The 14,862-nt window shown below is 46.4% G+C and overlaps 1 protein-coding gene across 2 annotated transcripts; it reads left to right on the forward strand.

The window, feature by feature from the left end:
• Nucleotides 1-11,055: 11,055 nt before the first annotated feature.
• On the forward strand, nucleotides 11,056-14,488 carry Tob1 (transducer of ERBB2, 1). 2 transcript variants are annotated; one of them, XM_059271547.1, is made up of 2 exons: nucleotides 11,056-11,374; nucleotides 13,141-14,488. In XM_059271547.1, the coding sequence occupies exon 2, from the start codon at nucleotides 13,285-13,287 to the stop codon at nucleotides 14,314-14,316; it is 1,032 nt and encodes a 343-aa protein (XP_059127530.1). In that variant the 5' UTR covers nucleotides 11,056-11,374; nucleotides 13,141-13,284; the 3' UTR covers nucleotides 14,317-14,488. The 2 variants fall into 2 exon arrangements, with proteins under 2 accessions (XP_059127530.1, XP_059127531.1); XM_059271548.1 differs by lacking the exon at nucleotides 11,056-11,374 and adding an exon at nucleotides 11,783-12,170.
• The last annotated feature ends 374 nt before the right edge of the window (nucleotides 14,489-14,862 follow it).

Raw genomic sequence — 14,862 nt, forward strand, 5'->3', positions numbered from 1 at the left:
GAATCCCCTCCCCATAACTCATGGTGACAGAAGAAAACTAGCCCCTGAAACTGTCCTCTGGTGACCACACAAGTGCCGTGACATGTGAATGGGTGTGTGCCCACACAGTGGTAATAAATAAAACAGTAAAAATGGAAGATATAAGAAATATTTCATTTTTTGATAAGCCAAATAATTGAAGATTATTCTTTTTGTTTGTTTGCTTTGTTTTGTTTCTTGAGAAGGGGTTTCTTTGCATAGCTCTGGCTCTCCTGGATCTCACTCTGTAGACCAGGCTGGCCTCAAAGTCAGAGATCTGCCTGCCTCTGCTGGGATGTAAAGGCATGTGCTGCCACCACTCATAGAATTGAAGATTGCTCTAGTGAGTGATAAAAGTAAGTTTAGCAGCCACTGACAGGGCAATTTCAGGTGCCAAGAGCTGTCTTAGCCTCCAGGGGTTCAGAGCTAAGTGTGTTCCAAACAGAAGTCTAACAATATTGTTTCCTTCTGTCTTAGGGTTATATTGCTATGAGGAAACACCATGACCAAGCAAACTTGAGGAGGAGAAGGTTTATTTGACTTACATTTCCATCACGGAACCCATCAGGGCAAGAACCTAGAGGCAGGAGCTGACGCAGAGGCCATGGAAGGGCTGGTTACTTACTGACTTGCTTCTCATGGCTTGCTCAGCCTGCTTTCTTTGCTTTGCTTTCTTTCTTTTTCCCTCTCTCTTCTTTCTTTCTTTCTTTCTTTCTTTCTTTCTTTCTTTCTTTCTTTCTTTCTTTCTTTCTTTCTTTTTGAGACAGGTTCTCTCTACATAGTTCTGACTGTCCTAGAACTTATATGTAGACCAGGCTGGCCTCAAACTCACAGAGATCCTCCTGCCTCTGCCTCCAGAGTGCTGGGATTAAAGGCATACCCCCCGCCCCCCAGCTCAGCCTGCTTAAATGACTCTAACCTGTGTCAGGTTGACATAAAATTAGCTAGCGCACCTATTAAACAACAAACAAACAAACACCCCCCCCCCAGGAGTTTCCTATTGTTTAGAAGCTAAATTTTCAATATCCTAATATAAGGTCCTCAATAATCTGGCTTCGAGCACTGCCGGAGTCCTCTCTAGATTCTTACGTCTGAACCCTGCACCCCCAGCCACTCTGGACCACTTACATTATCCAAATATTGTGTTCTTTCATTGGATTAGGCCATGACACAGCAAAGCCACTAACTAGTCAATATTGATTGACAGCAAGGCTCTAGAAAGTTCATGTGCAAAGGTCAAGAAAAGCAAAAGATACGGTCCAAAAAAAAAAAAAAAATGGGAGCCAGTACAGCCAGCTAAACTTAAAGAACAATCTAAGCGGCCGAGGTCTGAAACAGAGAAGCAACTTGAAGATGGAAATGGCGTGGGTCACTCCTGCGACTGCAGACGGGTGTCAATACTTGTTTGAAGTTTAAAAGCAATTTCACTTATCCTGTTCCCTGAGCTGACTCAAATGGAACTTGAGTTTCTGCCAGATCTAAGAAGCAAAGAAGGTAGAGGGGAGGAGAAGAGAGGCGGGAGAAGGAAAGAGGTAGGAAAGGAGACAATATTATGGCTTAGATTGCTTTCCCGGCTACCTCCCATTTACCTCTCATGCAGCTCCAAAGGCAGCCATGTCTTCCCTCTATCCCAGGAGGGCTGAGGCTCTGGGCAGCCACGCCCGGCTAATCCCTGGAAGAACAAAGGCTCCAACACAAACACTTTTGCTTCAAGTTCGGATTTCTCTATGCTTCACGGTAAGGAACTGGGAGCCACGTGAGGACATCCTATATTGACACAAGAGCAGATGCCAACTCCTGAAAGTCCAGAGAGTTACCTCAAGTCATCACCAGGGAGCAGCAGAAAAGGTGGCAGAAAAGTCAGAGAGAAAACGGCCTGAGTAAATATCATTAGATTAAAAACATTAAAAAGAAAAAAAAAAAAAAAAAAAGATCCACAGTGTGTGCCCGTGTGTGTCACACACGCAGTGGCCAAAGGACAGTTTGGAGGAGTCAGTTTTCTCCTTTCACCCTGTGGGTCCCAGCCACTGAACTCCGGTCACCAGGCTTGGCAGCATACATTTGTACCAGCTGAGCCACCTCATCAGCCTAGAATGTTTTTTTTTGTTTGTTTGTTTGTCATTATTTAAAAACTACAGTTCTTGTCTTGGTGAGGCAGTGAACGTTTTTAATCATATCACCCGGGATGTACAGGCAGGAAGATCTTTGTGATCTCAGGGTCAGCCTGGTCTACATAGTGAGTTTTAGATCAGCCAGGGCATCATCGTGAGACCTTGTCTCAAAACACCAAACCAAACAAACATACAATCAAACTCATTACCTGACAATCTTTGAGCCGGTCAGAATGTTATAAACAGATCAGAAACAGAGATTTGAGGCACCCAAATCACGGGTTTGAAATGTTTGGGCAAATTTTAGAATGTTTATGATTGGGGTCATGTTCAGTCATATATTTTAGTTTGCAGTATGCAGTGTCTTCACCAAATTGAAAAGCACCGAATTCCCTAACAGAAACTTAGAGAAGGGCCATAGATAAAAAAATGTACACAAACAAGGCCGGAGAGACGGCTCAGTGGGCCAAGGGCTCACTGCCGGAATGCCTGACCACTGACCTCAGTCCCTAGAACTCAGGAAAGAAGAAGCCTGATTCTACAAAGCTGCCCTTTGACCCTCACATGTCCACAGGGACATTCATGCACCCCCACTCACACACACACACACACACACACACACACACACACACACACACACACAAATAATAATACATAGAAATAAATACCTGAAACATTAAAAACATGCCTACCCTGCATCATCAAAGAAGCGTAAAGTAAAGCAACAAAAATATAATCACAATAGCCAAGAACTTGGGAAACAAATATTTAGTGGGAAATACAGGCTAGGAAGGTATTGAAAATGCAATGGGCCTCCACTGGGAGTACAATGATGTAGTATTTCTGGAGGGTGGTTGCCCTTTTGTACTAAGAGCCTTGGAAATGCCCTCGTGTGTAGGGGCTGTGGCTCAACAGCAGACTGCTTTTCTAACATACACTAAGCTCTGAGTGTAGCCATTAGTCATGGGGCCGTGAAAAGAAAGCATTCTCCTTTTTGACGAGGTAAGTTTACTGTATGATTTCCCCAAGGAAATAATCAGAGGTGTAGTTAAAGATTTCTACATAAAAATGTTTAGTATAGAATGTCAACAAATGTCCAACAGTGGTTAGATGAACTCTTGAAAATCCACCGGCGGTGATGTAGTATGCAGTCAGGAAAAAAGATCGGAGTCAGGGAAAATGGGACCGATGTAAAGTTGAGTGAACCGCGGGGGTACTCAGCTGCAGCAATGAGTGGGTAAGAGTGCTGTGTGAGGCGGAGGACCCGAGTTCAGTGGATCCCAGCACCTATGTAAAAACTCAGGAGTGAGTGTTTGCACACCTGTAACCAGGGCACTGTGGGAGACAGAGACCGGAGGACCGCTGGAACTTCCTGTATATCAACCAGGTTCAGTGAGAGACAGTCTCAAAAGGGTAAGGCAGAGGTGTTATCGATTGAGTGATGTCCTCCTCTGGCCTCCGGGCATCTGTGCTTGTATGCGGGTTCTATCCTGTCTCTCCTCTGCTCCTCCCCCTCTCCCTCTTTCTTCTCTCCCTCTCCCCCTCCCTCTCCCAGCGCAAAGGAATGGAGCAAGATCATGGTTATCACTGCACAATGAAAGATGATTTTCTTCTCATTTCTTCTTGGTTTTTATTTGTTTGTTTGTCTAGGGTTTATTTTTCCCCAAGATGTAGTTTCTCTGTGTACCACCCTGGCTGTCCTAGAACTCTCTCTGTGGACCAGGCTGGCCTCAAACTCAGAGAGCTCCACCTACCTCTGCCTCTTGAGTGCTGGGACTAAAGGCATGCGCCATTACCATCCGGCTTCTTCTCACTTTTTTTTTTAATTTTTTTTTAATTTTTATTTTTTTTTTGGTTTTTCGAGACAGGGTTTCTCTGTGTAGCTTTGCGCCTTTCCTGGGACTCACTTGGTAGCCCAGGCTGGCCTCGAACTCACAGAGATCCGCCTGGCTCTGCCTCCCGAGTGCTGGGATTAAAGGCGTGCGCCACCACCGCCCGGCTTCTTCTCACTTTTTAAATTTATAGTTTTTGACAGTCTTCTCCCCCCTTTTTGATAATTTATTTAATTTTATTTTATGTGCATTGATGAGAGGGTATCAGATCTCTGGAGTTACAGACAGTAGTGAGCTGCCATGTGGTTGCTGGGAATTGAACCCGGGTCCTCTGAGAATCTTACTTGTATAGTTCAGACTGTCCTTGAATTTGTTATGTGACCCAAACTGAACTTGAATTTGTGATCCTGTAGCCTCAGCTTCCAATCATGCATCACTATCTCTAGTTATTTTCTTTCTTCATTCCCCCATATAATTTGTGTGTGATCCAAATTTCCTACAACAAAGATTTCTAGGTTTGAGGCCTGAATTTTTTTTTTTGCAGATTTATTTTTCAGGGCAGGAGGCAGTGCAAATGCTCATGCTGTGACTTACGTGGAGGTCAAAGGACAACTTTGTGGAATTGGTCCTTTCTTTCACCTCTGTGTGAATTCCAGGGATCCAACTCAGGTCACCCGGCTTGCATGGCAAGTGCCTTTACCCACTGCACGCCTCACCCACCCAGACGTGTTATACTTGTCTTCTAAGAACTGAGTTCAGGGTCCTTTAAGAAACATTAGTTACTATTGGGGACAGTTTTGTTTGTTTGTTTTTGTTGTTGCTGTTGCTGTTTGTTCATTTTGTTTGTTTGTTTGTTTTTGGCCTGGGATAGTTTCACTGTTAAGTTGCAGAACACTTAAAATGCTTTAAAAAGTAAACCAGTTGCTAGCATTGTTCCTGTTTCTGTGGCTTACTTACATCTCCTTTTTCATGTTTATAAGAAAAGCTGGTGAGGTTTGCCATCAGATCCATGCGCAAAGGCAGGAAGAAGGGAACGGTGCTGTAGTGGTTCATTTATTAACTTCTTTATTATTTATCAGTGTTAGGGATTCAACCCAGGTCCTTGTCTATGTCAGGGAAGCACTGAAGTGTGTGCCCCCCCCACCCCTCCCCGCCCCACCCCGCCCCTCCCCCACTCCTCCCCCACCCCGCCCCCACTCCCACTCTTAGGTTTTGAGACATGGTATTATTATGCAGTCTAGGCTAGTCTTGAATTCTCTTTCTCCCAACTGAGATCACAGCCAAACACCATCATGCCTGGCTACTGTTCCCTGGAGAGGTGAGAGTTTGTTCCTCCCCCAGGGAGTCTAGCCTGTGGTTACTCCCATCTACACAGTGTGGGGGGAGTGGTTTTTTTTGACTTCTGGAAGCTGGGTCATAAGAGGCCACGTGCCTTCCACATGGCTCTCTTTAAGTGTCCACTCTTCAGAGACTCCCTCTTGGAATGTTTCTTCTTAGAAGCAGCAGCCATGCCACGAGAAGCCCAGGCCCTGCAGGAAGTGTAGAGGCCACACGGAAAGAGTGCCAACTGAGCCTAGTGTTGGACTCACCTCAGCCCAGGGGTCAGCATGGGAGTCTCCAGTCTTGCGAGGTCCAGCTCAGGAATCGCTGGCCACACGTGGTTATTTAAAGGTCAATTTCATTGAAATTAAAAACAAAACAAAACATTAAAATCCATTTTTTTTTAGCCACTCTGGCCATAGCTCATGGGCGTCAGGAGCCCATGTGGCTAGCACATTTGACAGCACAAATGCATCCTCTTTCCATCTTTGGAGAAAGTTCCACTGTGCAGATCTGTTCCAGATGATTCTCCATGAGCGTCTGAGTCTTCCCAGCCGAGAGGTTCTAATCATTGTAGAGCAGAGACAAGCCACGCATGCCCACGTGCCTTCTGAATTCCTGACTGGCAAGGTCCATAGGCACAACACAATGGGTGCTTTCTACCATGATAGATGGGATTTTGGGATAGCTTGTTATGTGGTAATGGTGAGTGGAGCAAACCCCTTTGAAAAGAAATACTTCCCCTAGTCTATCCCAGCTGACTTTTGCATGACATTGGTAAAACAGTGTGTCCCAGTGCTGTTCCTACTACAGTGACGCCTGGGAGAGGATGCACTTAGCTCTTGTATAGCCTCTTCAGTCAGGAGACTGAGGGGCGGGGGTGGGGGGTGGGGAGTAGGGGGGGTGGAGGTCGTGGGAATCCATTGAGCTTGCACCAGTGTCTGCCACAATTGGTTGTGTATAATTTTAGTAAGCCAGGCTACATAATAACATATGCAACCCATGCTTTAAAATGTATTTAAAGTACTCTAATAACATTCACTCTTAGAGAACTTTAAATAAACGTTCTTTGTACTCAGAATGTCTTCAACACAGTACTGCTCTTGGAATCTGTGCTATAATCCCTTGCCAAAATCAAAATCCTCATCTTGGGCTAATGGAAAGTCACTTCAAGAATTGGTTTGGGCTTTTGCTCATCAGGATAATAAGGAGGGGGCAGGTTAGATGGAGACATTCTCCTCTTGGTTTAAGTTACCTCCATGGAATTCCTTGTATAAAAGATAATTAGGTTTGGTCAGAGTTACCTAGTTATCTCATAGTTACACTAGAATATACAAGTTATACCTGAGTGCCAGTCTGTTCTGGAGAATGCAGGGCCCTCTTTTACAAACTTGGGCAGAAGAAAACCACACTGAAGTTTCCTCAGACACTACAGCATTGCCATCCTTTGAGAAATAATTAAGAAAGAACTGCTTTCGTTGGTAATAACTTAAAGATTACTTTGTAGTCTGGGTTTGTTAAGATAGGTTCTCAATATGTACTTCAAGCTGACCTTCAGCTGGACCTTCATGCTTCACCTCCCTCAGAACTGGAATTATAGGTATCTGCCACTTTGCATATATATATATATATATATATATATATATATATATATATATATATATAATTTTTTTTTGAGGTAAAGCTTCATGAGGCCCAGGCTGGCTTCTAACTTACTATGTACCTTAGGATTACCTCAACCTCCTGATTCTCCTGCCCATACTTCCCAAGTACTAGCATTACAGGCACTAGTCACCATACCTGGCTCCTACATATAATCTTGTTTGTCTGTGGCAGGATCTCACTGTATATCCAAGACAGACTTAGAACTCAAAATTCTTCTGCCTCAGTTTCTGCTAGGATTAGAGTTGTGCACCACCACATCCAATATACAGATTTCTTATCAATTTAAAAACCTATATCTATGGTTTGTGTTACAGAACTATTTAAGGAGAAACAAGTAACAATAATAACAACGTATTTGTGTGTTGCTTTATTTTCTAGTAAAGTTAAAAGGTCATTTCTCAAGCACTCTGGCCCTTACTGAATATTCTGGGTAGTGACTGTTCTCTAGGTATCTTGTTTCTGTTTACAGGGAAGCAAAATAAGAGAAAATTTAGGATGGTTTTCTCTTAGAAATAGGGATGGTGTGTGTGTGTGTGTGTGTGTGTGTGTGTGTGTGTGTGTGTATGTGTGTAGGACACTTGAAATCACTGTACTTTATGATATTGGATTGATATTGGATATTTACCAAACAAGTGTTCTCTTTATTATAAGACACCCCTCCATGATTTCTTAAAGATGTGAGGATGTGAAAGGGAGGGCTGTGGTTTCTAGTGAGCATATTTCTTTCCTTTCTTTTTTTCTTTTTTCTTTTTTTTTATTTTTCTTTCCTTTCTTGACTTTGGGATACTAGGGATTGAATCTCGTAGGTCTTTGCATATGCTAGGCAAAGGAAAAGCAGACTCATGCCAGTCCCAAAGTATGCAATTATTTTTCTTTTACTTATTTATTGATAGGGTCTTATTATGTAGCTCAGGCTGGCTTAAAACTTGCTATCCTCGCTGGGCAGTGGTGGTGCACCCCTTTAATCCCAGTACTCGGGAGCCAGAGGCAGGTGGATCTCTGTGAGTTCGAGGACAGCCTGGTCTACAGAGCGAGATCCAGAACAGGCACCAAAGCTACACAGAGAAACCGTGTCTCAAAATCCCCCCCCCCACCCTGCTATCCTCCTGACTCAGCCTCTCAGGAGTGGCTTACACCACTGAGCTACAGCCCCGGCTCTTTTTTACATCTTGAGACATGGTCTTACTGTGTTGCCCAAGTTGACCTTGAACTCACTTTGTAACCCAGACAAGCCTTGAACTTCGATCCTCCTGCCTCATCCTCCTGATTATCTGTTATTACAGGCCTGAGTCATCAGGTCCTGAGAAGACTCTCTTGATTGTAACACTACCTGGAGCCTCAGATCAATTTTTTTTTAATCTCTATAAATCTATATAGGTTTAAGTGATGATTTAGCAGTCTACACTGCTGTAGAATCCTAAAGTAAATGTTAAATAGTAATTAGCTGGGAGGGATCCTTTAAAGTGCAATACTTGAATAAAATGTATTTTAAATTCAGTGTGGTAGTACAGCACTATGGTTGGGCTTTTGGGTTGAGACCCTCTCATACCTCCCAGCCCTCACTGTCAAGAGTTCTGGAATTAACCCATAACAATTTTGTCTGTTTTTATTTTTATTTATCTATTTTTTTTTTTTTTTTGAGACATGCAGCTCAGGCAGGCCTGGAACTTGCCTTGTAGCCCAGGCTGGCTTTGAACTTGTGGTCCTTCGGTCTCAACCTGAATGCTGGGATTTATAGGTGTGTGTCACCATGTCCACCTAACTCGTGCATTTTTAAACTGCTGTTCCTAATATTTAACCAGTCTGTAGCAGATAAATGCTTTAGGACCAACTCAATTGTACACTGAAAAAATTCAGGAAAGAGAGAGAGAGAGAGAGAGAGAGAGAGAGAGAGAGAGAGAATGTTCCTTTCCTCTAGAGAATTCTTGAAAAGTATAGATAAGCTTAACAAAATTATGATTCATCTATTTTTAGTTAGACATTTCAATCTCAGCCAAGCCTAATATGCTCCCTAATTATAGTGATATATTTTCCAAATTACAAATTAAGACACATGGCCCAGCACATGTGTCTGTAATTCTGAGCGTTTGGTACAGTAACACTATTTGCCTAATGGTAATAAATTATGCTTCTAGGGCACATAAAAAAATAAAGTGTTTCTCTTGGTAAGCCATTCCCAAAATATTTTACCTAGATCCTTGCAATTTCTGTGCCCAGCTAACTATAGAATTTAAAACGCCTGATTTCTGTGACAAATTGTTTACTTCAGAAAAGCAAAAACACACAACCAAGGAAAACAATAGACAAATAACTTACATTAAAAATATTTCGCTGCAGGACGCTTTAATTTTAAATACTTGCCATGCTTTCAAAACCTAATCCCATCCTGTTTGCAACTAGAAAGTCCAAATGCTAAATATAAAACAGAATTGAAAACGTTTCTGAGTAAAACTGCTATGTTCTTAAAACGCTGCCCAAGTTTTAGGAACCTGTGCAATAAACAAGAAATGGGTCACCTGACCGGTCCCCACCCCACCCCTTGGCCCATTCCACAATCCCTCCCCTTCTCACACGCTTTGAGACTTTAGAAATATATTTTCTCAAAGCTGTTCCTTCTAAAAGAGGAGGTGGAAACCCACGCAAGCAGGTCCGAGTGCAAAAAAAAGGCTACATCCAGACTTCTGCATCTATTAAAAAAAAAAAAAAAGTCTCCTGGCAAGCCACATAGACACGGGTTTGTGCCCTAGGTGGTACAGATGGTCTACACAGGCGGTGAGTTGGTTTAACCTCTAGACAGAGGCTTAGAACTGCCCGTCCTGCAGTGTTAAGGGCAAGGCAGCAGCACCGGGGTCGGTTTTTTCCAGGAAGCATGCCCCGAGTGCCCGACAGGGAAGGGGAAGGCCAGGCCTTGGGCGTTTCATTCACGGCTTCGCTTTCTCCCCCCTCCCCTACCTGGCTCCCCCTCGACTTTCTCTCGCCTGTACCCAGTCCTAGTTTGACGTCCGTCTCCTGGATACCAGACAGCCAATCGTCTGACCGCTAACGTCCAGGGCGACCAATCAGGCATCGTTGCTACCTGTGAGTAATTATTTTTAGCCGACAGGAACGCCCCGTTCCACTCCCGAGGTAACTCGGATTTCTGGGCTGCAGCTTGTGGAGACGGCGCCTATCCGCGCCCCTGGAGTCCCTTGCGTCCCCACTCCCTAGACACCCGCACACAGTTCCGAAAACTCTCGCAAGGCTCCTCAGCAAGGCACCGAGTTTATTTTGTGCGCCTGGGTGAAAAGCCCCCAAAATGCACGCGTGGGCGCACAGGCAGTCGTCACATAGGCTGTTTGGCATCGTGTCGCTAGCTGGGACGTTTGATATAAGATGATGTTTCTTACGGTCTCAAGCCACCCCCATGTCCAAGCTGCTGCTAGGTGGCCCGGGGAGGTCTGGCCTGGGGGAGGGGGGGGGCGGGGAGGGGGCTACGGAGGCAGTTAAACTGTCACCTGGGCGGGAGGTGCAGCGAGGTGGCCTTCCTTCCCCGCCCCCAGGTTCTGCAGTTGTCACTCTCGGGGTGGCGGTTGGCCTAGGCCCTGCGGGGATTAATACTCAATGAATCGGGCGCACGAGTCCGGGTCACCCGGGGGTGGGCTGGAGACCCACAGGACAGCTCGCCCAAGAGCTGGGTTCTCCTCGGCCACAGTCTCACTCGGAAGCAGCCCTTTCCGTGTTCTCTGCCCTCCCTCCCCGAACCTCGGCCTCGCCTCGCGGCCGGCCCCCGCCGCGCCGCCACCTGCTCCGCTCCCCTCCCCCTCAGTCCCCGGCGCCCGGCCGCCCCACCCCTATAGCCCTCCTCCAATCCCGTTCCAAGGTCTCCCTTAACCCCGCCCCGGGCCTCTCGGAATGGTCGGCTCATTGGTCGTCGAGCTGCCCGGGGGGCGTGGCCACCCCCCCCGGCGGCCGTCGGGACGTGGGCAGGCGGGACTTGGCCAATGGCGTCGGGGGGGCAGGGCAGGGGCGGAGTCGGCGCGGCCCCGGGGTGAGGGGTGGGGAGGGCGGGACTGTGACGCGAGCGGCGCGCACCCCCGCGGAGGCTGGGGGCGGGGAGGAGGCTATAAAACGAGAGGCGGGGCGCGCGCCGCGGCAGAAGGAGCGAAGCTCTGGCCCGGCGCGCAGAGGGCGCTGTACGGGGACGCAGGGCCGGGCCGCCGGGCTGTGTGGAGAAGCGAGCGCGCTCGTCTGAGCCTGTCGTCCCCCCTCCACCCCAGAGCCGGAGCAGCGAGCTCCCGGGCCCGCCCGAAGCGTCCGTCGCGCGTCCGGCGGTGGCGACGTCTTGCACCCGGCCGCCTCGCCGCTCCCGACCCACCCGCGCCCCCGCCCGCCGCCCCTTCTCCCCCGCCCAGCCGCGGCTCGGCGGCGGCCGCAGCCCCGGAGCAGCCTGTAAGTACGGCGGGGCGGCGGCTAGGGGGCCGAGGGAGGGGCTGCAGCGCCCTATGAGCCCGGGTGCGGAGGGACCTGCCGCGGGGACCCGAGGGAATGGAGTGGCTCCGGAGGGCCTGGCCCCGAGGCTCGGCGGGCCGGAGGGCGGCCGGGAGGAGGGAACACCGGGGGTGGGGAGCGGCGCCCGGGCAGGGGGGAGGGGGCGCCGGAGTACTGGGATCGGGCCGGGACCGGTGCTCTGGGATGCTGGCCGGGTCCCAGGAGCCTCGAGCGGGGAGCGGAGGTGGGGGGAAGGCAGGGTCAGGTTACGGCGGGGGAGGGGATGGCAGGGCGGCCCGCGCCGCGACCTGCCGGTGTCGGGGGCCGCGTCCTCGGGGCGGCCGGAGAGCCTGCTCTCCATTTCCCGGGGCCGAGCTCCTCCTCCCCGAGCAAGGCTAGTAGTCTTCCTCCTCCTCCACCTCCTCTGGCTGTTTCTGCTGCCGTAGCGCTCGGGCTCCCGGCGCTGTGAGCAGAAATCTAATGAGACCCAACTGGCTGTTTATGTAATTCTTCACAGTCCTGTCTTAAGGCGTTGCTTTAAAAACTACCTTCCACCCAGCCTGCCTGGGCTCGGCTGCACCTTTAAGCAATCCAGCTGAATCTGCTCTCTCTGCCGGCACTCGGCTTTCGGCTTGGAAAGTGTAGTTTGGGGGCAACACGGAAGATTCTTTGCCCTTTGTCACCAAGAATATGGAAAATGGAACAGACGGATTAACACCAGCTTGATTGTTTTAAATGCCCTTTTTGATCAACCTCGGTATACAAATAGCTCTCCCTTGGAAATACCTCTGTTTGCCCTTGATCTTTTCTTATCCCCACCCAGTGCTGATCCAGCAAACGTTTAAAGGTCGACCTTATCGTACAAGCCTCTCCAGGGGCTGTTCGTTTTATCCGGAGAGGGAAGGAGGTGTTTTTTGTTTGTTTGTTTGCTTTTGTTTTTGTTTTTTTAATTAGAATAAAACTGAGAAACCCTGCCCTTTAAACAGAGTAATCAATAAGAGTTTTAAACTGCTTGTTTTTCTTATCCTTGCAGCTGAGAGGAATTTCAGAATGAGAGGGGGATGGGGTGGGGGGGACAATACACAATAAAAAGAAAAAGGGTCTGAAAAGAGCAGTTATGTGAGTGTCCTTGGCACAGTTAAAACTATGGGAGATAATTTGGTTTCTATCATTTACCAAGGTGACAGTTCATTTAGGACCTTTAATTTTAGCATCATGTACTTTGAAAATTAAAAACAATTTTTGTAATTTACAACATTCCCAGATATTTAACATAGAACAAATTTAAATGTGATGTTACCAAAATGAACTAAGATACAAGAGTCACTTCTAAAATGGTGAATGTCGAGAAAACTAATGACCAACTTGTAAAAGTGGAGTGTGTATGTGGGTGGGTGAGCGCAGTACACAGCTCCTCGTACACACTGGGACAGTTGAGAGGAAGGATACATAATCTGGAGGTGCCTTAAATTCTGCTGGGAAGCAGTATACAGTAGCTTAAAATGCTGTTTACCTGTGAATCGTTTTCAATTCAGTGATTTTATTTTATTTTTTATTTTTTTACTGTCTGTCCCTTTATTTTGCAGTGATATTTTCCAGGCTTTCTAGCCTGGCTAGAACATTTTCAAAAGACATTTTCAAAAGTGAAATTGCTTTGGGTAAAAAGCTTTGGAGCTACTACATTGATCTTATTTGGACGTGTTTGCTTTTGTTTTGTTTTCTTAAAGGAACAAGACCACGAAAGGTTGAAGGATAATCTAATACCAGCGCTTTGAATGAGAATTTGTTTCTCTGCCACAAACTGATTTTTTAAAATTTTATTTTTCTGGTGGAGGAGTTGAAACAAACCTAACTTTTGTGGCAACGCAGCTATGCAGCTTGAAATCCAAGTAGCACTAAATTTTATCATTTCATACTTGTACAATAAGCTTCCCAGGAGACGTGTCAACATTTTTGGTGAAGAGCTTGAAAGACTTCTTAAGAAGAAATATGAAGGGCACTGGTATCCTGAAAAGCCATACAAAGGATCAGGGTTTAGATGTATACATGTAGGGGAGAAAGTGGACCCAGTGATTGAACAAGCGTCCAAAGAGAGTGGTTTGGACATTGATGATGTTCGTGGCAATCTGCCACAGGATCTTAGCGTTTGGATCGACCCATTTGAGGTTTCCTACCAAATTGGTGAAAAGGGACCAGTGAAGGTGCTCTATGTGGATGACAATAATGAAAATGGATGTGAGCTGGATAAGGAGATCAAAAACAGCTTTAACCCGGAGGCCCAGGTTTTCATGCCCATAAGTGACCCGGCCTCCTCAGTGTCCAGCTCTCCATCTCCTCCCTTTGGTCACTCTGCTGCTGTCAGCCCTACCTTCATGCCCCGGTCCACTCAGCCTTTAACCTTTACCACGGCCACGTTTGCTGCCACCAAGTTCGGCTCCACCAAAATGAAGAACAGTGGACGTAGCAGCAAGGTAGCACGTACTTCTCCGATCAACCTCGGCCTGAATGTGAACGACCTCCTGAAGCAGAAAGCCATCTCTTCCTCAATGCACTCTCTGTATGGGCTGGGCCTGAGCAGCCAGCCTCAGCCACAGCAGCAGCAGCAGCCATCCCAGCCGCCGCCTCCACCACCACCTCCACAGCAGCAGCAGCAAACCTCTGCTCTGTCTCCCAATGCCAAGGAATTCATTTTTCCTAATATGCAGGGTCAAGGTAGTAGTACCAATGGAATGTTCCCAGGTGACAGCCCCCTTAACCTCAGTCCTCTCCAGTACAGTAATGCCTTTGATGTGTTTGCGGCCTACGGAGGCCTCAACGAGAAGTCTTTCGTAGATGGCTTGAATTTTAGCTTAAATAACATGCAGTATTCTAACCAGCAATTCCAGCCTGTTATGGCTAACTAAAAACAAAAACAAAAACAAAAGAGAGAACATGTATCGTACAAGTTAAAATGCATCGGCCCAAGGGGGGAATTTTTTTTTTTTTTTGCCTCCTTGAGATTTTTTTTTTTTTTTAAAGCTTATAGTAAGGATACATTCAAGCTTGGTTACAAAATAAAACATGCATCATTTTTCATTTGCCAACCAAGCACAAAGTTATTTTATACTGACTGTATATTTTAAAGTATACTCTCAGATATTGCCTCTTACAGTATTTAAGATATAGCAAGGACATGGCTGATTTTTTTTTATATAAAAAATTGGCACTAATAAGTGGGTTTATTGGTCTTTTCTAATTGTATAATTTAATTTAGTACAAAGTTTGTAAAATATCAGAGGATATATATATTGTTTCTACGACACGGTATTGCATTTCTATCTTTTTACTACAGTGATCTGTGATAGCAGCTTCATGTTGTATTTTTTTTACTGAAATTGTAAAATATCCATCTTAAAGACATCAACTATTCTGAAATTGTGTACAGGATATTCCTTTAGTGGTGGAATTAA

The sequence above is a fragment of the Peromyscus eremicus genome, chromosome 8a, assembly GCF_949786415.1.
Source record: "Peromyscus eremicus chromosome 8a, PerEre_H2_v1, whole genome shotgun sequence".
Lineage (NCBI taxonomy): Eukaryota > Metazoa > Chordata > Mammalia > Rodentia > Cricetidae > Peromyscus > Peromyscus eremicus.